Genomic DNA, 24,116 nt, shown 5'->3' on the forward strand with positions numbered 1-24,116 from the left:
GGCAAAAGCTCGTTTTGACGATTGACTATCAGTGTTTGTGCTTATGTATAATATAACCATGCCGTTGAGACCACAAATCGCAACAACGTGTTATTTTTGTATGGTTTTACTAGCAATCGTAGTCATATTCACAGTGGATAATGGAGCAGCTAAACGTGAGTGATTATTTATCGTTAATAATATAACTTTTTTTTTAATTTCTATTACCTATTAAAGTTCCCAAAAGTATTATTATTGTTTTTAAATAGGTCATTTAAATACTGACTAAACCTTGTTTTTTTGTTTTTTATTAAAATATAAAAACGCTAATTAAGAATACACTAAACTAATGCAAAACATTGAATGAAAAATAAAAAATAAATCATTAAATTTAATAGGATTACAGTTGAAAATAATCGATGATATAAAATTTTAATGATAGTTAATTTACACAATTTTAAATCTTAAAATTTTAAATATTTTATAATTTTTATACTGTAAAATATAAGTACAACAAAATTATATAGTATTTTTTATGGATAAATTATTTATTTTTACCATCAATCAATTCATTTGAAAATAAAATAGTATATTGTCAATCCCTTACAACATCCATCTTTTTTTCTGACAAAAAATATATATACCTATATTAATAAAAATGTTTTTCGAATTCATATAATACTCGTATAACAGACAGAAATCATTTATTACAATTTTTCAAAAATGTTCCATAGAATTAATTAAATACGTTCGTAATTTATGGGAATTAAAATAAAAATCTATTAAGAATTGTTTAAGATAAAATATAATAAAAGTAATTTAAAGCAAAATAATAAATCACGTGTACGGTATACCTAATACATGACTAAAACAATTTAAAAAAAAAATTATAGTCTATCAATTATTTTCAATTTTACAAATGGGTTGATAATTATAAAATTAGTAAAATGTAATCAAAGTATATATAGATTAATAATTATGCGTTCATCTATTTCAGAACTATAAAATATATAATTTCAATTTTTAAGTAAAAATATGTAATTTAAAAAACTCATAAAATATAACTAATCATATAACTTGTGAGTTTTGAATAGCATACCTTATAATAGTTATTATATAACACTAATGTACTAATATTGCCTGTATATGTCGCCGTGCAATATAATTATAATTAACACATTTCAAATGTTAATGTTTAAAAATAAGAAAATAACTGTGTGCAGATATCACAGAATAGAAAGTTCTGGTGATATTTATCATTGAGCTCGATAAAATTAATATTTAAGTGATAACAGTGTTATATTTGGATATTTTCAAATGTGTATTCATTTATTTTTATAATTCAAAAATAATACGACAGGTGCCACAGTAATAATGACAACAATATTAATTTAATTGGTTGTTTAACAATATAGTATTTTTTTTTTTTTTTTTGGCATATCATTATAATGTTGATTCGCTTTTATATTTTTCTTTAATATTTTATACTAACTATGCATATTATAAAAACAATAAATGTTCATGACATTCTACAGTTAATTTGTCAGATAATTTTAGAAAATTTAAAACAATACCTACTACTTATTATCATTAATTGAAAATAAAACTCCAAAGTATTAAATTATAAATAATTTGAATGGTATTATAAAAAACAATATTATTGCAAAACAAGCGAGGGAAACCAAAAATGTCTGCAATAATTTTCACAAACATAGGCTTAGCAAAATTAATGTAAAACAAATATTAATAATGTATTTCAAAAACTATCTTCAACATAATGTATCCTCTAAGTGTTAAGACAAATTTGTGACTGTTACAGAATAATGACCCCAACTTTAGATTTCGAAGCCTTGTTAACCTTATAAAAAAATATGAATACATACTATCAAGTTCTAATAAAAAAAAAAGCGGGTAAATGGATGACGCTCTGCTGTACATTGGGTGGTGGGGTGGACCTCTGACTAGGGTAGGTTAGATTTGAATGCAATGATAGGTATCATTGTATACGAAAAAAGATTCTGAACGGAGATGATTTGTCAGTCTAAGATATATTATATTTAAATATTGTCATATATTCTATTTTGAAACAAATATTTTATTTTTCAATTAAGACGCATTTTGCATAAGGCATGGTTAATCAATTTTTCCAAAAATATTGCATGAAGTTATAATAATTCATAATACCTTATATTATCATAGATATACATATACCTGGTTTGAGAATAAATCGTTATCGTGACGCGATTTCATAAAAATTTAAAACTCAAACGATCAAAACATTTTTCCTATAATGACGCTTCAAATTTTCTCTATAACTATTTGAAGCAAAACTTATGGAAAACTTAGTGTTGAATTTTATAACATTAGATATAAATATAAACAATATTATGAATTTTGAATTACAAAATAATTCGCAAATATTCATGGTTAGGTTAGGTTAGGTAAATATTCATAGACGAATTTTTGTCAATATTTGAAATTCAAATGCTAATAAAAATTTAATTTGCATTTCCGGTGGACATTTTTTTTGTGATAAAGATTGAAAAACTTGTAAGAAATCTTATATTAAATTTTAAAATCTTAGTTTAGAAAAGAAAATTTTTTATGAATTTCTAGATTAAAATAATTTGTGATTTTTACGTATTTTGTCAAAATTCAAACTTTGAATGCTTATAAAAAAAAAATTGTAACTATAAATTTATTTTATTTTTCATCTGCTATTGTAATAACATATTAAAAGTCTTGTATTAAGTTTTCAAGATTTTCTACCCAAAAAATAAATTTTTAGCGATATTAATTTTAAAAAAACTAATAATGATCGAAAATTGCATATACATACCTATGAATAGTTTAACTTAAGTCAAAAATTTTTGAAAATTTCATGTATCAATCGTTATTTGTTTTAAAGTTACATCAAAAATCAAAATCGATTTTGTCGAAAACTGACTCTACGTAAATCGTAAAATTTCCTGTTTTTCCCTTAATTTTTAGTTTGTTTATCCAGATTATTTAGAAAAATATAACCCCCAAAGTACCAACTAGATTCATTTTCTGATCGAACGAGGTACTGAAGTCAAAAATCGAAGGAATTTACTGCCCCAAAACGTGATGAAAACACAAAAAAAAATATTCATGGTTTTGACGAATTTTTGTCAATATTTGAACTTCAAATGCTAATAAAAAAAAATTGTGCCTATGTATTCTTATAATTTTTTAATCACTATAAGAGTAACTTATGAGAAACTTTGTATTAAATTCTCAAGTATTTTGATAGGGTCAACATATTATCGTCACTTCAAAAAAAAATTTCAGAAAAATTGAAAATTTCAATTGTCTATAAATATCTCAAAAAAAGTCAAAATATTTTGAAAATTAAATCATGTAAGGAAAATGTCAATCTCAATAACTGGATAAATTTTCAAGTATCTACGACTTATACATTTTGAATAATAACAAATATTTAAAATCGTTTCAGGATAAATCGTTATCGGTACGCTATTTCGTAAAAATTTAAAATTCAAACGCACTTAAAATATTTCCTTTAATGATGCTTCGAGTTTTCTCTATAGCTACTTGAAGGAAAACTTATGGAAAACTTAGTGTTGCATTTTTAAACTTTAGTTATGAACACAAAAATTTTTATGATTTTTCAACTTCAAAATTACTTGTAAATTTTCGCGTTTTCGACAGATTTCGTAAAAATTTGAACTATAAACGCTTATAAAAAAAAAATTGTGGCAAACAATTTTTAATTTTTTTTAGCTACAATAATAACAACTCATAAGGAACCTTGTATTAAATTTTCAAGTTTTTTGGTCATCCAACATTTTTTTACCGACACTTCAAAAAAAATTCTCAAAAAATCTAAAATTTCAGTGGTCTATAAATAACTAAAAAAAAATTTTGTAAACATTTGGTGAAAATTTTAAGTATTTACAGTGATTAGTTTTTGAATTAAAACTACATAAAAAAATTGATTTGGTCGAAAACTTGTTTTGCGTAAAAATTCCCGATTTTCTGTCATTTTTTTTTTTTGTTTTTCTCGATTTTTATGAAATTTGTTGGAAAATGTTTACTTTTGACCTGTATAATGCACCAAGGATATTCACTTTTACATCGGAAACCACCCCCAAAGTTTGAAATCGAAGCATTATTTCGACTAGTTATGCTGTACACAGACACAAAAAAAAAAACACACATCATTGTAAAATCAATACATTCATCACTTTGTTCAGAATCTAAAAATATCTATGTTTGAAAATTGATAACGTTGAAAAAAATAAAAAAAAATAAAATAAAATTAGTATCAATAATAACTAGATTTATTATTATCTTTGACGTCAAAATATATCACTGTCGTTTCTTTTTATTTGAGAGCTTTAAACTGACTTGTTACTTTTCTATTTTAACATTTTTTATATGCACAGTGCGAATAAATTTAATTAGGTACCTATCACATAATATTTGAGCGTATTTTAGTATTTATATAATTTTAATAGTATCAACAACGATTCATACTTAGTTATAACTTTTTATTAAAATACATTAAATATTTTTATTTTTTTTTTTTTTTGCTATTTATATATAACTATTATACATATAGTGTGTTATAAGTGAGTACTGTTATAAACATAGAATTGTTATCACCAAATTTAAAAGGTATATAAAAATGTCAATTGTGTATTTATATGAAATAAAACAAAAAACCAAAAGTAATTTACAACATAATTAACATTAACTAGCAAATCTATAATAATATTTGAATAATTTGGAAATTGTTGCATTTTTGCGCACCAACAATAAGGAACAATTATTTAGAAAAATAACACAAAAAAATCAACTAACCATATTTAAATCTTATTTAAAAATAATAATTTTATTAAATTATATTTTGTTTTATATTTAATAAATTATAATTTATGATACCTATTACCTACACTTAGAGTTGCAATTGTTAGAATTTTTCAGCCAAATTAAAATAATATTATAACGGTCATAATGGATTGCATCATCAAATATACTTAAATTATTATATTTTTTTTTTTTATTCATTTAAATAAAATTTTCACTGCATTCACATTACGCATCTTATACATACTAACTTACACTACCGCACTAACTTTGAATACTATATGTACGAAAAAATAAATAAATATTTTGAATAATTTTAGTAAATATCTCACAAATGTATCTAATAATTGCCTAAATGCTCTAATGAGATAAATCTTATATGCGTTTACCGATCACTAAAAAAAATTATTTCAATAACAGTTTTTTATTTACGCGTTTGAAAAAATATGAAATCCAATTTTCTCAATAATAAATATTTAATTGATAAAAACCTCACCATTAACAAAATCTGATGAAAGATCGCATTTAAAAATGTTTTATCAATCATTCAAATAATTATCTGATTTCAGATTATTTTTTTTATCAGCTGTGGTAGAGCAAAAAAATGTTTAACGAGGTTACAAAACATTTAAGTATTTAACCCTTCAAATGTTGTTTTAGTTAAGTATAATGTATGAACATTAAACAATCTGAAAGTTAAGGATTACTGTTGTGAAAAATTTGTTTTTATTCCTTTGACAGATTAATTAAGTTTTTGCCTAGAATGTATTTACTTAATCAGAGGATCTGATAAATTTGCTACAAAAGCTTTATATATAATACTTATAGATCTTTATATCGGTAAAGTGTAAGGTATTATACTTTACTCATACGTCAAATTGTACTTCTGTACTATAAGTAATAAACTAAAGACATTTAATCTTGTTTAATTAAAATTAGATTAATATGATTAATCGGATATTATGCATACATTTAACAGAAAGAAATTTAAATGAACCACAAATTTGGTTCAATCTATGGAGAATAAAAATAAATGAAAATATATCACATTCACCTTTGCGCCCTAAAGTCTGTCCTCCGCTCTCACTGAATAATAAAATAATTCCTATGGCCAATTCAGTTAAATACTTAGGAATTCATCTGGAAAACGCCTAACTTGGGCTACCCACATGACATAAAAATTTAAAAAATATCACTAAAGTTAAACTTCATACTTTAAGACACCTTTTTCTCACCCAATAACAAAATTCTTTTATATAAACAATTAATTCGTCCTTCAATGGACAATGACCTACGGCATTCAAATCTTGGGATCCACCAAAGTATCAAATCTTAATTTACTTCAATCTTTTCAGTCCATAAACTTATTAATACAGTTATTAACTAAAGCGCCATGATATGTTAGCAACAAAACTCTACAGCAACACAACGACCTAAAAATCCCTACCCTTTCTAGCTGTACTTGCATCCACGCACTATAAAAAATTCCACTTCAACACCTTAGCCCACCCAAACCCTCCAATATCTAATTTATCCTCTCTTACTATCCCGGATAATCCTCCCCGTCACTTGAAACATAATTGGCCACGCGACCTCTTAAACCATTGACAAGAGAAAAAAATAAATAATAATTAATTAAAGAACAACAAAATTATTCATTCTGAAGTAATGTTACTGGACGCTCCCTTCAACCACGCCGTCAAGCCTTTTAATCGTTTTATACTTATTAATTATTGTATTTTTTTTTTGTATACAGATTGTGAATGTTCGCTTTTCTAATAAAATAAAAAAACTAACAGACAAAAGTATACCTACACTTTTTTTGTAACTATATTAACAATATCTTAATGGTCACGATAAAAAGAAAAAGATAATTTTTAAAAATTTTTTGTTTCAATTAAAATTATACATCAACCTCTTTAAATGATTAAAATGTTCGCCTTGTATTGAATTGCTAACTATAATAACTTGATTATGTGTACAAAATAAAGTATTCGAACAGTTATTATTTATTAATATTTATTATGGGTTCGTTATGTAAATAAAAGGAAAAAATCGCTCTCTTTCGATTCTAAAATAAAACAAGAAACAAACAATTGACAAATATTTTATGTAACGTTAAAAACAATTACTACAATAAATATTGTTTAAGAAAGTGTATTTTTACCATATCAATTGCCTCGTCTATATATTTTAATGAGTCTAATTACTATTATTTGTTTATTTGTTTATGAGATTCTGGCATTTTGAATTTTAAATTTTAAATAATCGTTTTCACATTAAATGTAATATTATTTCCTTGGTCGAATTGCATCTAACCATAAACAGAACATTACTTTTAGTCGTTCTACAGTCTCTATATTTTTAATATTCGTTTACTTTGTATCAAAAATTCATCGTCATTTCAGGAAGTATAATATTTGTTTTGAATTAGGTTGCTCAAGAATAGCAGTACCTATCTTTGTCTAAAATAATCCTAGTCAATGTCAAATAATTTATCTACCTTGTATGACAGTGTGATAGTTATTCGGTTTAAATCCATTGTCAAAAATTATTAAAAAGTAAACATCACAATAAGATAAAAAGAAATGGATTTCACTCGAAAAACACCGCATCATAAATCGTTGTCTGTAAACGTATAATGTAAAATATTAAACAGTATAATTTATCCATAAATTGAAAAATGCAAAAGACTATAGCTTCAGTTTATATAATATACATAATTGTATCACATGTATATATACCCTATAATATGGCCTACATATATACAGGATGATTCCCCAGTCGTGCTTACCCTCTTTTTTCTAAAAAAAAAAAATGCAATTATTGAAAATCAGATTTTTGAGATTTTGAAATTTACATAATGGCCACCGTATATTAAGATTCTTGAGATTCTTTGCACTACTTAATGAGTATATTGTGGAGATACAAACTTCTATTTTTCAAATAAACACCACACTTTTCTATTGCTATAGTTATTTAGATTTTAGAGGATAATTTTTCCGGAGATGTAGACTATCAAAATTGAAATTCCAGTACTTTTTTTAGTTATTTAACTTTATGCGTATAAAGAATAATATAGGAACATGATAATGGGCTCAGAAGATATGGGAGCTATGGTGATTTGAAAATCGTAGTAATTATTACTAATTAAAAAAAGTTTATGAACGGCATATTCATTACTAGTAAATATGATTCAAGTTATATCTAAAAAATATATTAGATTAAAAATAAAATCTACTTTATATACTCTTGTAAAACCATTTTCAAGGACGATTGTCGTTAGTATAAATATTTTAAAACCCGAGTTACTATATATTACACCAGCTATTATACTCGTTTGAATTTTGAATTATTTCATTATTAGGTATATCAACATTTTTAAAAAACAATTATTCACTAAATGATTTACAGTACCTACAGAAGGGGAGTTCTCGTTTGTAGGTACAATAACAAAAATCTCAGGAATTCGAAAATAACGCAAACAAAGAAAATTTGAACTAATCAAAGGAAAAACGGATGTGCGCTCGCTGGTGGTGGTGAATCACCCTGTGTTTAATCGAACATCGCAAGACCGGCCGTTTGATTTACGTTTTATTGTGATGCATAATGAAAAGGCTATTTGATTCAGTTCGAACCGCGCGCGTTGTGAATATAGTTCGGCGAACGTCATAAATAAACGTTTAAATGAATTATGCCACCTGTGCTGAATATTGGAATTCGTTTGGCGAGATGAAAATATTGCACGTGATGATGATTTTTTATCGCCACCGCGGCCGTGTGGCTAATAATTCGTTCGGAGGCTTTTTTTTTTTTTTTTGCGAAAAACTGCCGCAATTTTATTGGTTTATTTTTAATGTATAAAATGCGAACAGAGTAGACTCGAATGATATAGACGCACCTATATATAGTATAAAGCTACCCATCAGCGTAAACATTTCCGGGCTTGCATATTATATACGAATAGCGTATACCTATACCTATACCTACCAATATAGTAGTACGTCGACTGACTGAAAAAATCTATTCGGATTTTTAAGGATTTTAGTTGAACTCTCTGACGTATTGGCCGCCTCTCGGTGGTCTGATTTCCGTTCGCCGTGGTTTAGTGGAAAAAACACAACAACAAATTCAGTTTTTTTTCTCTCTCTCTCCATATAAAACGTATCACATACGCAAAACAAATCGTTAAATATTTCTTGTTAGGTACACCAATTTATACCTAGAAACAAAAGGTCCGCAACTATATTATGCGTATTATTATACCCATACATTTTCACGAAAGATTCCTGGAATAATATTTACTTACATTTGATTACATTTTCTATAAATTAGTGAAACCTTTTCAATCACGTCGTGGCAAAATAAAACATAACGCACGCTAGTCAAATACCTATTTTTTCAATTTTAATCTCATTAGGCAGGTATTTGAAAATATTGTATAATTATTTTATATAACCGTCAGTAATATTACTGATTGTGTTTATTTAAGTCACTCGCAGAGTTGCGACAAATGTACCTTGTTTTTGACGTTATTTTTTTTAAAATTTTTATTATTGATCTAAACAAGACATCGGCGACAACGGCCATTAGTCGTAGGCTTTACGTTGATTACAATTTATTTTTATTTTTTTAATGTATATCTTAAATATAATATTTTAAATCAAATTATACAATTCAGATTTTCTTAAAAATGTCAATATTTGGTAGGTGGTGTCTGCGTTTGGTCCGAGAGCTGCGTCTAAGGTGTTGGGGATGTTTTGGACGTCTATTTGAGTATTTGGTCTCATATGTATTTTTTTTTCTTTTATTAACAAGCTTCACCCGCCTACTAAATTTAATTATATATATATTTAAAGTCGTAAAGTTCAAAATAGTTTTTATTCGTCTTTCGAATCCTTCTGAAATACAATTACCACTTTTATAATATTATAGTGCGCTCACTGCCAGTTTTGAGCTTTGATCCTTCTTGACCACTCGTTATAAATTTATAATACCTATATACTGTCCCCCTGCGTGTGCCTAACGGAGTTCTTCTGCGTTTCATTCAAATCGGCGTGTAAAAAATTAATTCGTTATTGTTTTTCTTTTTTTTAATCTTTTACACTTTTGTATCAGTTTTATACTCTAAACTGTTTCCCGGAAGTTGCGTTCACGATTGTCTTATTGTGGATAATATTCTCTGGACTTGTATCCGATGCAACTTAATAGAAAATAATGTCTTTCATAGTGCACATGATACCTAACGACTATTGTTTAATTTATAATGCATAACATCCGTAAAAATAGAAAAATGCATTTAGGTAGTTTTAGAAATCAAAGAATAATATAAGTTTATATTTACAATTGCCGTTATATCTCGGACCTACATTAAATTAAAACACAATAATAAATAAATTTGAGAACTCTTTTTTTAATTTTATATGACGATCGATGAAAATAGTATATAATAAATTTAATGGATAAGAAATTAAAATCATTATAATCTAAATTTTGTCCTTGATTTGTATAAATAAAAAATGTGTTGTCTCATTCTTTTTGTACCTACCTCGTTATTTTAAAACCAAGTTTAATTATTACATTTTGTTTTTTTTTAAATAAACAAATCGTTTGTTCCTCCTGCTGCGTCGCGTTTTGACTTTGGACGTCTAATAATAACATCGTTGTCATTTTTTATTATACATATTATTGAAGCCGCGCGTGACATCCTAGCTTAAGTTTTTTAATCATCCCGGTTTAAATTAATAAACGCCGGTTTACTAATATCCACTAATCATATAAAAAAACAATTTTAAGACAATTCTATTTTTCATAATAAAGTTTTTTTCTAATTAAATTATGTTTTAAATATATTAAGTTGTATTACACTGTCACGAGGTTAAGTTAAATTAAAATGTCCAATAAAATTTCAAAACTTAAATTTTTTCGTTATAAACGGCGATTCACTATATTATATAATACTGCTGGTAATAATATGTTATAATCTATATTATTATTATTATTATTTTTTTAAGTTAAGACATCTGATGTTTTTATCTTGTGTTATTTTGGTGGTTTGTTACTGCGAGAAAGGGCACGGTTAGAGTTAGAACACGAGTGTATCCATACGGATAAGATTTGTCAGAAAAAATCCGAGTAATAGTCACGCATCCGGAACTAGCTAGTAACACCGATGCTTCATCATAAAACACATTAGTGACTGAGGCCAAACACCATGCCACTTCATTATATAGGCCACAATAGTCTTTAGTTTTCTTTTTATTTCTAAAAATTTGATTTTCGTTAAATTAATGTCATAAACATTGCAACAAGTTATTTAAGGGTAAGGAATAGGTATATACTACCTATATATATTTATTTGTTTTAGGGTATTTATTTCAAGAATCAATAACATCGATGGTTTGTTACTAAAATATGAATTATAATATATTTATATTTTGAATTCAAATAAATTATCAAATATCTTCTTATGTAATAAATATAAACGAGAAAATATCATTTGTATATAAAAATTTTAATATAAAATCAAATACGCATAAAAATGACTCGACGTTTGTAAATTGTAGACAGAATAGAGATTAGCAATTATTATAAAAAAAAATGTTATTTTATACATAGTGCCTACGTCCATTCAGAAAAAAATTTATTCATTTATATAATCCAAATTCTGTATGAGAACATTTATGAAAAAAAATCATAGGCATTGTATATTATAATGTTTCTATATAATAAATGTTGCCGGTAGCAAATAAGCTAGAAACGTCTAATTTTAACTTTTAGACTAAAAAGGATAGAAAAAAAAAGCAATAACAATAATACAATAACATTAAATATTGTCTAAACTTCAATAATATTGGTATTAAGTAATTTTTCTATAAATACCTACATAATAATCATACTTTTTACCTATATATACTAACTATATAGTAGCCAATAAATCAAAAGTTTCTGAATAAATTCTTTGATCTTAGATTTATTTCAGAGTACCTATGTTTTTTACAAAATATTTTTAAACTGAATTGAATGTTTATAGAAATAAAATTAATATATATATATAATGTATTTTTTAATAATATTTGAGATTAATAGATTATATATATATATATATATTACCATCTATTACTAATATAGTTTTTTGTTTTATATTTTTATTAATGCACGTAGTAAGACGTTTCAATAAAATAGTCTTTAATTTATTTTCATCTGTTATTAGGCATATGGACTTTTAACTATATAGTTAAGCAACAGCCAAGCCATTCTCTATTAAATAATAACGAAAAATCTAAAATGTATTAAGTATTGTGTTATAAATATATAAATATAATAACGTAAAGTTTAACGGGACTAAAGGTTTGGTATCAAATCTATTATATGATGGCTATATGTTTAAACTATATTTTATTTTATACATGCTACATTTATTCAAAGACAATAAATTGCTTATTAAATAAAATCTGCAGGCTTTGGTTTTTAATATTCTCTGCGTATTATAAAATAAACAGATAACGAATGTAATCGGTTGCTTTATAATAAAGTACGAGGCGAAGTTATTCATCTATTAAATGGTTTAAATTATATCTATAAAATAAATCAATAAGTGCGTCCAAGTTATAAACCGTTGAGTCAATATTGCATCGCACATAAAACATATCAATCGTCAGTAATAAAGAACACGTAAAACTTTAAAAATTAAAACTGATCGTCGACAATACACTACGAAAGGGTATAATAACAACGATAATAATAATACGTATATCTCTATATAGGCCTCTGAAAATAAAACGAATAAATATTGAAATTGGTTCACAAAAAAAAAAAACATCGAAAAAATCTATTTTCATCAAATCGTCGTAAGGGCGTTACTGCATATTATTGTCTTTACGTGTATTATACCTATTGTACAAGGGCGCCCGCAGGGGGAGGTGGCAAAAGGATCATTGCCCTTACTGAGAATATTTTAAAACTTTTGTTAATTTAATGCCACGCATATTAAAGACATTTTTAAAAATCAAAAACAAAAAATTATTGAAGACGTTATACAATCATTTTGTTGTTCAACCAAGACGCATAAAACTTTTATTTAATAATTATAATATAATTAATTTGTAACATCTAAATAATTAACATGTATTCAAAAAATATTAATATTGTATTGTAAATCTACCACATAATATAAGGGACTTATTATGTGATGACATAATGTTGTTTTTTTTTCTATTTAGAGTATGATGCTATTTTAGAATGAAGACACTAGAAATGTATTAAAATTTAAAATAATCTTTTTGATTTGGTTTTGGAATAACATTTTGATCATGCCCCGGGTGGGATTATATCCTGTGCGGGCGTGCTTGCTATTGTATAATACTATGACGTTATGGTCGTCTTTCTAATGGACTGTTTAATCGTCGAGATATTCATGAAAAATTCAAAGGACAAAGAGTATATACTGCAGATATAACCACGATTGTTAACAGTGGATTTATCCTTAACAGTATGAATCGCTTGACGTTTAATCGTTAAAGATATTATGAGTTAATTGTTATTTCAATATTATTCTTATGTATGTCCAAGAGCTGACGGCTGCAGTAAATAATATATAGTATATAGTTTCCGGTGTGACCTATATAATGGCGTTATGGTGCAACAATAATATAATAATACCGTGAAATTGATGTGCGACACGAGACGAATCTGATTTTCAAATCTACCTACTTGTATATTTTGTTTCTTTAAAAATAATTAAATCAAAATACTATAATTGTCGTTCACCATCACGATTATTGTACGGATAAATGATAAGAACAAAAAAATTAAGAAATGTCGTCGGCGCCTTTATTCGATTTGTTTTCTTTTCGATTTGCTGCAGTGTTTTCCGGTGACTAAATAATATTTTAAGGATCCAGAATAATCAGACAACACAGAAGCTGCGTGATACAGTAATTAATATCAGAAGTAAATGGGGGAAAACAAGGAACGCAGTAAAATTCGCGTTGTTTGTTAGGGGAAGGTTGCGATTTAAATCGAATAACAAATGATCCGGATACGTGCAATAATATGCGTGAGGGCCATTTTACAGTTTTATAATAATATGTTATCCGAAACGTTATTAATTGCTGCGTGACAAAATCGATTTTAATTTCAACAAGCTTATAATATTTCCAATGACTGAACTTGATTATGAATAATAATCGTTTTCCGTTATTGTTTAACCTCGATATAGGTACCTACCTACGTTCAATATTTAGTACCTATATTATATGTACCAACTATCACAATTTTATCGTAAATTGAACGAAACTCAAACCAAGCCAATAGCCATCATATACACAACTCGGGGCTCAGATTTACGAGATGTATTTACATAACCAAAGTATATATTATTTATACAGCATGTGTTAAAAAATCCATATGTATTATCCAAAAAATAAAAATGATAATAGCAATCAATAACAATATAATAAAATATAATGTAAAAAATATTTATCCAACTATCGAATTATTTTGAATAACGAACACAGATTAAGCCCACGAAACGGCCCGTTCGTTAATGTAGGTCTACTGACTCACTGTCAGTAGTTCAAACGCAAACACATATTAATAAATCGTTATCTATCATTTATTGAAGTCATAAATATCGATCGTAGATTAGGTTTAATAATTGGTATTATTTTGTACTTTTTAAAAAACATGGGAAATTTGAAAAAAACAATCGTATACAATTAATGATTATTATTAAATAATAAAATATCGTAAATGAACAAATTGTCCAAATATATGTAGAAAAAAATGTAATTATTGAGAAATATGTGAAAATATGTAAAACAAAATATAGTTCATTGGAAATCCCTTGAAACGAATTTATGACTTTTACACTTACCTAAACTAATTTATCAAGTCACAGTAAAAATATTTGTATTTACATCTAAATCCGAGCTCTAGTAATTATAATATTATTATATGCAATACCTGGAAAGGCGGCCAGTACCCTGCACATTTCTGGCGCTCCTTATTAAAAAATTTAATAATGTATCCATATATATATATATATATATATATATATATATATATATATAGCACCTATGCATCTATACCTACTGACCTACTGCAATTATTGTTAATCATATCAAGTGTTGGTGTAGGCAATAAACATGAATATTTTACTTAGAAAATATGTGGGGAATATTATATATTCACAGTTGAGATCTAAATATAAATGTACCTACCTACTGTTGACCGTAGGCAAATTTAGAACCCCAGAATAACGTATAAAATTAAAACAGTACATTTTACTTCTGCCAGAACCCCAGAACAATACGTTTAGATGGTATAATACGTCAGGTAAATTGTATTTAATGATAATAAAAAAAAAAGGTGAGTTGTCCAGCTCGGGCTTATCCCCGGGCAATGCCATGTAATATTATAGCAGTATTATAAAAAAAAAATATTATACGATATATATTATTATTATTATCATCATCAATAATCCGCAAATTGTGTCGACCTGAGTTATATCCTGTCTTATATTGCGTACCTAACCAAGAGTGTGTTTAGACATTTATAACAATCATCATCATCATCAGTATAATATTATTAATTTAAGCTTGAAAAAATAGGTAGGTACGATGTTCCTCACTTATTTAATAGTAATTTTAGTTCCGTTCATGAGTTTTGAAATCTGCAGAATAATAAACTATCTATTAAACCAATTATACACACCAAGGTATAATAGGAATAAGTAGGTAAATTATAACAATGGTATCTGGTATTCAATTGTTTAATAAAACAAACCGAAAAACTTTTACTTAGGTTATAATATAAATAAGTACATTTAAGATTTAAGAATTAAATTCGTGTGTACACTGTTAAAACGACTTAATATCGCATTTGTTATTTGGAAAGTTCAAATGCTTAACTTTTTTTTTTCGTATTTTTTTTTTTTTAACTTCGACTTGTTAAAATTTTTTCTGCATCAAAAATTAATTGAGAATAACTTATTAACTGAATTATAAGTAATTATAATTAATAATTCGAATTTTAATTAAAATTCTCAGAAAAATATGACCCAACGGGTTCGACTTCACAGGTATCAGATATGAGTGTGTGTGTATTTTTTTGTGAATTGTGATAATAATAATAATAATGTACACGACCATCGTCGGAGCAACAACGATAGATGTTGGTATATATATATATGTTACTCGGTGCTCTGAGAAAACACGTGCCCTTACCCGACACATAAGCTTGTATAATGAGATATTATGAATATATACACACTCACACACCCTCTGTCGTTGCGCACTACATAGCTTTTGGCTCGTTATGTTTACGACACATATACATATTATATATATGTTTACATATGTATAACAATATCTAGACCAGTTGATCCGATTAAAATGCTCGGAGGGCCAAGCGTGTTTTTGTATTTCATATGTGACAAACGCTTATAATAAATACATGTGCGTACAGCACCCAGTCACTAACAATGGAATAAGGGATTGAACTCCGCGCGCAAAACAACCCGCTGACGTTGCCCGCACGATCCTTTTGAAAAAACGACGCGAGAGCACATTACACCGCGAATGCAGCGAATACGCGTAATTACGTATACAGGGTGTAACAGCGGAAAGACGTGACAGAAAAAAAATTATCCTGATTAAACGTAATATGACAAAAACTGTTGATGTTATAATATGATGAGTAAACAATTTAAGAGATGTTGGTACTCATGTCAGCAAATTCTCAAAAATCATTATTTAAAAAAAAATCATACGTTCCAAATCAATTCGACCGAAAAAAATATTGAATTTTAGAATAAACTACTTGACTTATAGATAAACCAATTGGCACTGCTATGATTCGTATATATTATTCGTCGCATCTATATCAATATAATTTCTATATTTTGGTTTTTAAACGTAACGGTAAATTCGATGAAAGAAATCCCTTTTTAAACATTATCGGTCGTGTAAATCTACGCATACGATTAATTCATTTTTTATTGATATAAACAGTTTACGCAACATTTCAAATATATTATATTGTTTTTTAAGTAGTTAAAATAGGTAACATAATTATCCCGATTAACAAAACAACCGAAGTGTACTCGAAACACAAACTAATAATATCTTTAAATCCAATGTTTTTGTCTGTATTTTTTGTAAATGCCATTAACTATTATTATTTCTCTAGCTACTTTTAGAACATTACCGTCAATAATCTATAAAGATCCATATGGCATGTGAAATATACCTACCTAATAATATGAACAACTCTCTGCTCCGCGACATTTGGAGCCAAATCTTTTTACATGGTATAAAATATATTTTATCTCAAATATAATTTTTTTTCCAAATAATAATAATAAACGTTAGGATGCAGCAGCAGCAGCAGCAGTGTCGGCCTGATTCGTTCGCGGGTGTGCGACGATCACCACGTGGAGCCCCCGAGCTGCAGTTTATAAAAAATAATATTATTGTTCTGAATTGTGTGTGGGCGAATAAAATATTTTTTCGGTACATGGAAAACTATGAACTGGATCCGTATAAGAACATACGTCATATTTTCGTATAATTTGATATGATGATTTACGAATGGGTTCCTCGACTATATTTGCATTTAGGATTGCCTGCGAGTATATAAGTGACGAAATAATAAAAAAATTCCTAGTCGAGCAATTAAGTAAAATGTTTTGTTTTTTGTAGTTATTCCAATGTTGTACCTGCACAAAACGAAGTTTTGAATTGTTTTACTAACTTAACAAACTGCACCTACTAAGACAGTATATAGGTAAATTCAATAAAATTACGAGCAATTGGAAAAGTTCACAGATAATTTATTTAAAAAAAATATATTCATTCTGAAACAATGTTTCCTTATAATATAAAGGTCTAAATTTAAATCACTAACGGATATACCTACGTTATATCACAACTGATAAAACATGATTTATGATGGCTTTAGTGTCTCATCGATACCTATTTAGAATTATAATCATTAGCTATTAATTAAAATTAAAATTATACAATTTATATGTGCCCCCCCCCCCCCCTATCAAAATATCATAGATCCGCCCCTGCCGTGATAGGTATATTGATAAATACGAAAAATATTCGACAGCCAATCATTTAAGTGTTGTAATATTGTATTAGGTTATTAGATTATTAAAATTAATCAATATAGATGCCTACACTGCTTGTATAGATTCTCTCGTGTCTTGCCGTTATTGAAAAGTGTTAGTGCCAAAATAGATATAAGAGGACTAATTTTTTAAGTGGTACATATAGGAAAATAATTATGGTCCTACCTACTATGAAAAATGTCTGCCACCACCACCGAGGATTATATATATAATAGACAGTATATCAGTGGCGCAACCAGTGGGCCTGTGCCCCCCCCCCCCGGAAAGGTTTTTTTAAAGTCAAATTTAAAAGGGAGACCGTTTTGTTTTTTGTTAATTAATTTTTTTTATGTACACCCCTCCATCCCGAAAATGAATCCTAGTTGCGTCAGTGCAGTATATTATACAGGTATGCGTGCAACATATATATTATCGTTATCGGCACCCGCATGTGTTGTCTTCGTCGTACAAGTGCGTAGCATAGCAAATTTTACGCTCAGCAGATCACGTTTATCTCCGTTATTTTAAAATTTAGAGTGAATTGACCTATTATAAAAATTAAAGGCAAGATTATTACTGAGTGCATCTCATAGGCTTTTTATTATATTTTAATTTTAAAGCGAGTAATGAGTATTTTAAAATTGTAAATAATTTTTATATCTAAAAATACTCATAACTCGGCTTAAAATTAAAATATAATAAAAAGCCTATGAGATGCACTCGGTAATAATCTTGCCTTTAATTTTTATAATAGGTCAATTCACTCTAAATTTTAAAATAATGGAGATAAACGTGATCTTCTGAGCGTAAAATTTGCTATGCTATACGCACTTGTACGACGTACACAACACATGCGGGTTTGGCGTCCTCTTAATACAAAATGATTACAATAGATATACACGACGTATAAGATTGTCTTATATCTAAACGCAGTGGCGTGCGCAGGGGGGGGATGATGGGGGATATATCCCCCCATGGGCTTTTTTTTAGTCTTCTAACGAGTGGATTTTGGATCTCTAGTTCATCAACATAAACATAATGACGATTGACGTCAGACGTGTAGTTTTGACAAATATTCTGCAATTGTTCTGTGAATGTGAGAATACAATTTTTCCATGTATCTACAAGCTTTTAAAAATTCTCATCACACTTCCAGTAACCTCAGCCACTAGTGATCGCTCTTTTTCTACCCTTAAACGTTTAAAACCGTATTTGAGAAATACGACGGGACAGTCACGGTTAAATGGATTGGCTTTAATGAACATACATCGAGACATTCCATTAACTACAGAACAAACTATTGACGAATTTAGTATAAAAGCCAGAAGGATGAATTTTCGCCTTGATTGATTTTTTTTTATATATATAATATTAAATAACAAATATTGAAAATAATACATTTTTATTTATGACATCCCCCCCTACCAAATTCCTGCTGTCTAAACGTACACAATTTAAATTTGTAATTAATTATAGGTTTAAACTACGTATAATAATATCGTTTAAAATGTCAATGATGCAGTGACGTGTTAAGGGGTGGAGGGGTGCTTGAGCCCTGAGTGGTTAATTTTTGGAGAGCATTTTGATATAATACGGTGCCTAGTTAATTTGGGTGACAAAAAAAAAGTGTTGACACTATCAGACACTAATAAACTATCATGTTTTTTTTTTTTTACAAATAATACACCTATTGCTAAAGAAATTTAGGTTTGAAAGGGGTCGTTTTCTTTCTTACCTGGGGCACAAAATTGCTGAATACGTCTCTGCAATGACGTATCATCTTCTCGCGGTTCTAAAGTTCAAACGTCTTAATATTAATTCATGAAACTTATTTACGTTCGCGTATCGGCATAATATTATTATAAATGTACAACGTTTACTATATAATACATATAGTGCAATTATGTAGGTTAAATTGTAATAACATAATAGTAATTATAGGATTTCCGTCGGATTATAAAGACGTATAATACGCGATACAGACTTATGCAAAACCGTCATAAATGTTAATAAATTATTGACGTTGATTTATCGTATATGATCTGGTAATTTAATAATAATTGTACTGAATAATCATATACAATCTGTGCAATGTCGTCGAGCATTATGCTATTTATACTATTTATACGATGTTAGCCAAAATCAATTTTTGGAGTAAACATCTGCAGTTAGCGAACGTTGTTATTAAAGTGTAAATGTGTATGCAATAAAGAAGTCAAAACATATAAATATATATGCTGCTATTTTTGCCTGAATAATTATTAAATAACGAAAATTATTTAAAAAAAAAAATTTTTCAGCGATAATTTTTTTTTAAATTCGAATCCCACAAAAGAGAAAATTTTTTAATAAAAAACCAAATTCTCGAACTAGAGCTTAACTGGTCACTTAAGTAATAGATTGTAAGACTACAGAACATGTGATATTATGGCGGTATTAAAAATAATTTTACTGTATTTATTACGATAGACCTTCTCTATATTATTACGATTTAAGACAGACTATATTTTTTCCCATAGAACAATGAGCATACCTAATTTCCGATATGTCTGTGAATAAGAGCATAAGCATAAAATACAAGAAATATTTAACGAAATGATGTACTTATTCGTAAAATATTCGAGAAAGTTCGTTTACTTTAAATTATGCAAAAATGTGACGTAATAATGAATGCAATTTGTTTTATGCGGCGGGTATTATGAAAGTGGTGGTTTTTAAACATATTTACTAAGAAATCTGCGTTCAAAAAATTTGTTGTATAAATATCTACGGCCTAGATATCATAACTTTCAAGCAGTACAGAGGATTAAAAAATGTATATAAACTCTACAATCAATGATATTGCATACAAACACTATATAGCTGATAGGTAGGTAAATAGTCAGTATAGAAATTTCTGTAGAGTTGTAATAGTCTGCAGATTAAATTCTGTGATTTTTATTTTTGATCATACCTATTATATGGGCTATGTCTTTATTGTATACATTTGAATGAATATAAAAAAAAGTATTAGATATTGCAAGAATTTTGTTAAGGTATATCATCTGTATTATACATAATACTTATTGAAAACCAAAGTAATAAACATTAATTTTCAAAAAATAAGAACATCTCCCGCAACATTTAACTTCATATTTCATACGTAGGTATCCGTACCCTAAAGGCCAAATACGTCGCATCGTTGAAATACATAAATGATAATAGAACACAATAACCGAACACCCGCTTATATAGGTATAGTACCTACATTTAACAGAGCTTGAATTAAGAAGGAATACTTGAGGAGACAAAGTCTCTCTTATTGTTTAAAAAAAAAATTTGCACGAATATGTATCTACACGCCTTATTCTAATTATGTCCTAATATCAATAAGATATTTTATATCCATTTACTCGCTTTTTTTTAAAAAACTTTTTCATTTTCCTTGTTAGTTTCCCCCAGACCGAGCACTTTATGTAGGTATATATATATTATATATTACTATAGCACACAAAATAAATTCATCTATTCTCTGTTACTTCTAACATTCAGGGCCCTCGCGATGGTTGGGGGGGGGGGGTGTCAGAAGGACCCGTGGTGTACTGGGGCCCGGCGTTTCTTCAATATATTATATTAGAAAAACGTTTCAAAATTGTTATTTAAGAGGTGCCCGGATTTATGTAGTTCTGTACCTACTCGGTTAGGTTAGGTTACTACCGAGGCCAAAAATGTGATATGCCCCCCCTGTCTATATAAGTTGACTTGATCTAAAAACTATCGTGAATAATATCTGCGTAATAGCTACTATATGTTTCAAATCTACAACGTAAGTATTGTTGTTGTTGTTTTTCGACAGGTGGTTGTGCCATGTTTGGCCATTCCTGTTATGGAGCCCATGGCAAACGGTCGTTCCAAATGCACATGCGACAACCGGCTAGAGATTGGCCAGCCACAAGTGAAGAAGAGACTGCACAGATGGACGACGCCATCGAAAAGTATTTTAAAATAAAGCCATCGTCACCGCACTTTAATCCGTTTTGGCAAAAAATGGTGAGTTTTCGTACCGATAATGGGTATTGTAATTTTCATCAATAAAAGTAACTACGGATAGATTTATTAAATATTATATTGTTTCGAATTATTATGAAATTGACAGTTGAGATGTCAGCAAGTCTACTCAAAATAATATAATTTTGGTATACATCCTCTGTTGTGAGTTGGTAGGCGGGTGGGTGGGTAGATCAAATATATTTGGTTCCTTTAATTAAAATTGTTCACCACTACGGTTATGAGACCGACACTGGTCAACAGCAGGCGGCATGATTGCATCCTCTTTGACATAATATTTTGGCCGAAAAAAAAATGACAAACGAACTACGGGTATCGATCTGTTTCAGGTGCAGATGTACAACGAGCGCAAAAATAACAATCCTAACAACGACAGCAACTTGTGAAGACGGAACCGACCGACAGATTGAAAGGCGGTTTTTGTTCTCTTGATTCGGACACACTACATAATATTCTCATTGTCGGCAGACATATCGATTAGACTTAAAAATCCCTCCACAGACAAACAAAAACAAATTTTCCCTCATCTCGTTATATTTTGTAATTTCGCTGTACTATGTTATAATATTATATACGTATAATAAAATAATAACAATATAACATAATATTATTTATAATTATTATTATTATACGATGATATATTTTGATAAGATCAAATAATAAATCGTGTGTTACCACCTATACTATTATTATAATATTATATTTAATTTATCAAACACTCCAAAAACAAAGTATGTACACCTATCTATATATTATATATATTATACATATAAATACAAAATAGTATACGACCTTAAATCATATATTATGCTAAAATAGTTTTCCTGATTCAATAACAATAATATAATGTGGTTTGGACATTATTATATTAATATAATATAATTTATTGTGATTTTTGATTACTGGATATTATTTATGAGTTTATAACATATTTTCCCACCCCAATTATATAGGTTATACCTATACTGGCTCAAATAGGGAGATTATACAGCTACACTCAAAAAGACAAAAAGCAAAAAAAAACCGTTACGTGTTAAGTCCCTCTCAAATGAAATCCTTATTGAATGTTAATAAAATATAATTAAACAAAAAAAAAACTAATTTTATTTCTGTGATACAGCATAATTTAAAATATACAATTTGACAATAATAACAATAATAATTGCGTGTTTGTCAGCTTTGTATTTTACTCCGTTTTTTTAATAGATAAAAGTGTTAACATGTGTTTTAGTATGAACAAATAAAAATAAAAATGTTATATCATACTATAGTGGTCAGAACCGGGGTTGGTAAATTGAGTCCCAAATGACCCTAACTCGGTAAATTGAGTCCCGGGGAAAAATAGGTAATAGATAAGTTGAGTCCCAGTAAAGATAAGGTAGTAGGTAATTTGAGTCCCAGGGAAAAGCGAATTATATGCATATTTTGAAATTTAAAAATATACACTATAAAATTTTTATTTGTGATTTATGGACATTCATTGACTGCATGTATATGATTTTGAAAATAGCAACATACATTTTTATTAATTATATAATTATTTTTTATGCAATAAAAATGCATGTTGCTATTTTCAAAATCATATACAACGCAGTCAATGAATTGTCCACAAATCACAAATAAAAATTTTATAGTGCACATTTTTGAATTTTAAATGCATGTAAATTGTTTTTCCTGGGACTCAAATTACCTACTGCCTATTTTTCCCCGGGACTCAATTTACCTAGCCCCGTCAGAACGAGTCAAAATCATAAATACAGATTAGAACAAAAATTATTTCATTTGTCAGGTCTTCCTAGCTGTTGCACCCTGGCCTGTCTAGATAGTATTTTAAAGTACCTACCTCAATGATGAAAACAATAATAATATCTTATATTTTATAAATCGACAATCGTTAACCATATTTTGGGAAGTTGGGGGGGGGCACACGTTTTCTCAAATCAATATTATAGGACACTTGACCCCCCCCTCCCCATTAAAGAAAAAAAATCTAACTATTTTTTACTATGCCTAGAGATACCATTAAAAATACTGTACCTATGTACATTAATTAATCCATAATAAACAAAAGACGTACCTACGCACAAAAATGCAATTCCTGAGTAACGTGAAGGTGATT

At 27.9% G+C, this 24,116-nt stretch overlaps 1 protein-coding gene across 1 annotated transcript; it reads left to right on the forward strand.

The window, feature by feature from the left end:
- LOC149056912 (uncharacterized) lies at positions 1-22,602 on the forward strand. The gene is made up of 3 exons (XM_089223645.1): positions 1-155; positions 21,786-21,979; positions 22,327-22,602. The coding sequence occupies exons 1-3, from the start codon at positions 44-46 to the stop codon at positions 22,381-22,383; spliced, it is 363 nt and encodes a 120-aa protein (XP_089079771.1). The 5' UTR covers positions 1-43; the 3' UTR covers positions 22,384-22,602.
- Positions 22,603-24,116: the final 1,514 nt, after the last annotated feature.

This window comes from Diuraphis noxia, unplaced genomic scaffold (genome assembly GCF_037042655.1).
Source record: "Diuraphis noxia isolate RWA-SAM2 unplaced genomic scaffold, SU_Dnox_SAM2 contig0003, whole genome shotgun sequence".
NCBI classification, from domain to species: Eukaryota; Metazoa; Arthropoda; class Insecta; order Hemiptera; family Aphididae; genus Diuraphis; species Diuraphis noxia.

Excerpts from the sequence above, each read along its gene's own strand:
- LOC149056912 (XM_089223645.1), top strand. The coding sequence starts at position 44 with ATGTATAATATAACCATGCCGTTGAGACCACAAATCGCAACAACGTGT. Across the intron at positions 156-21,785 it reads GGATAATGGAGCAGCTAAAC|GTGGTTGTGCCATGTTTGGC; the intron begins GTGAGTGATTAT and ends GTTTTTCGACAG. Across the intron at positions 21,980-22,326 it reads ATCCGTTTTGGCAAAAAATG|GTGCAGATGTACAACGAGCG; the intron begins GTGAGTTTTCGT and ends GATCTGTTTCAG.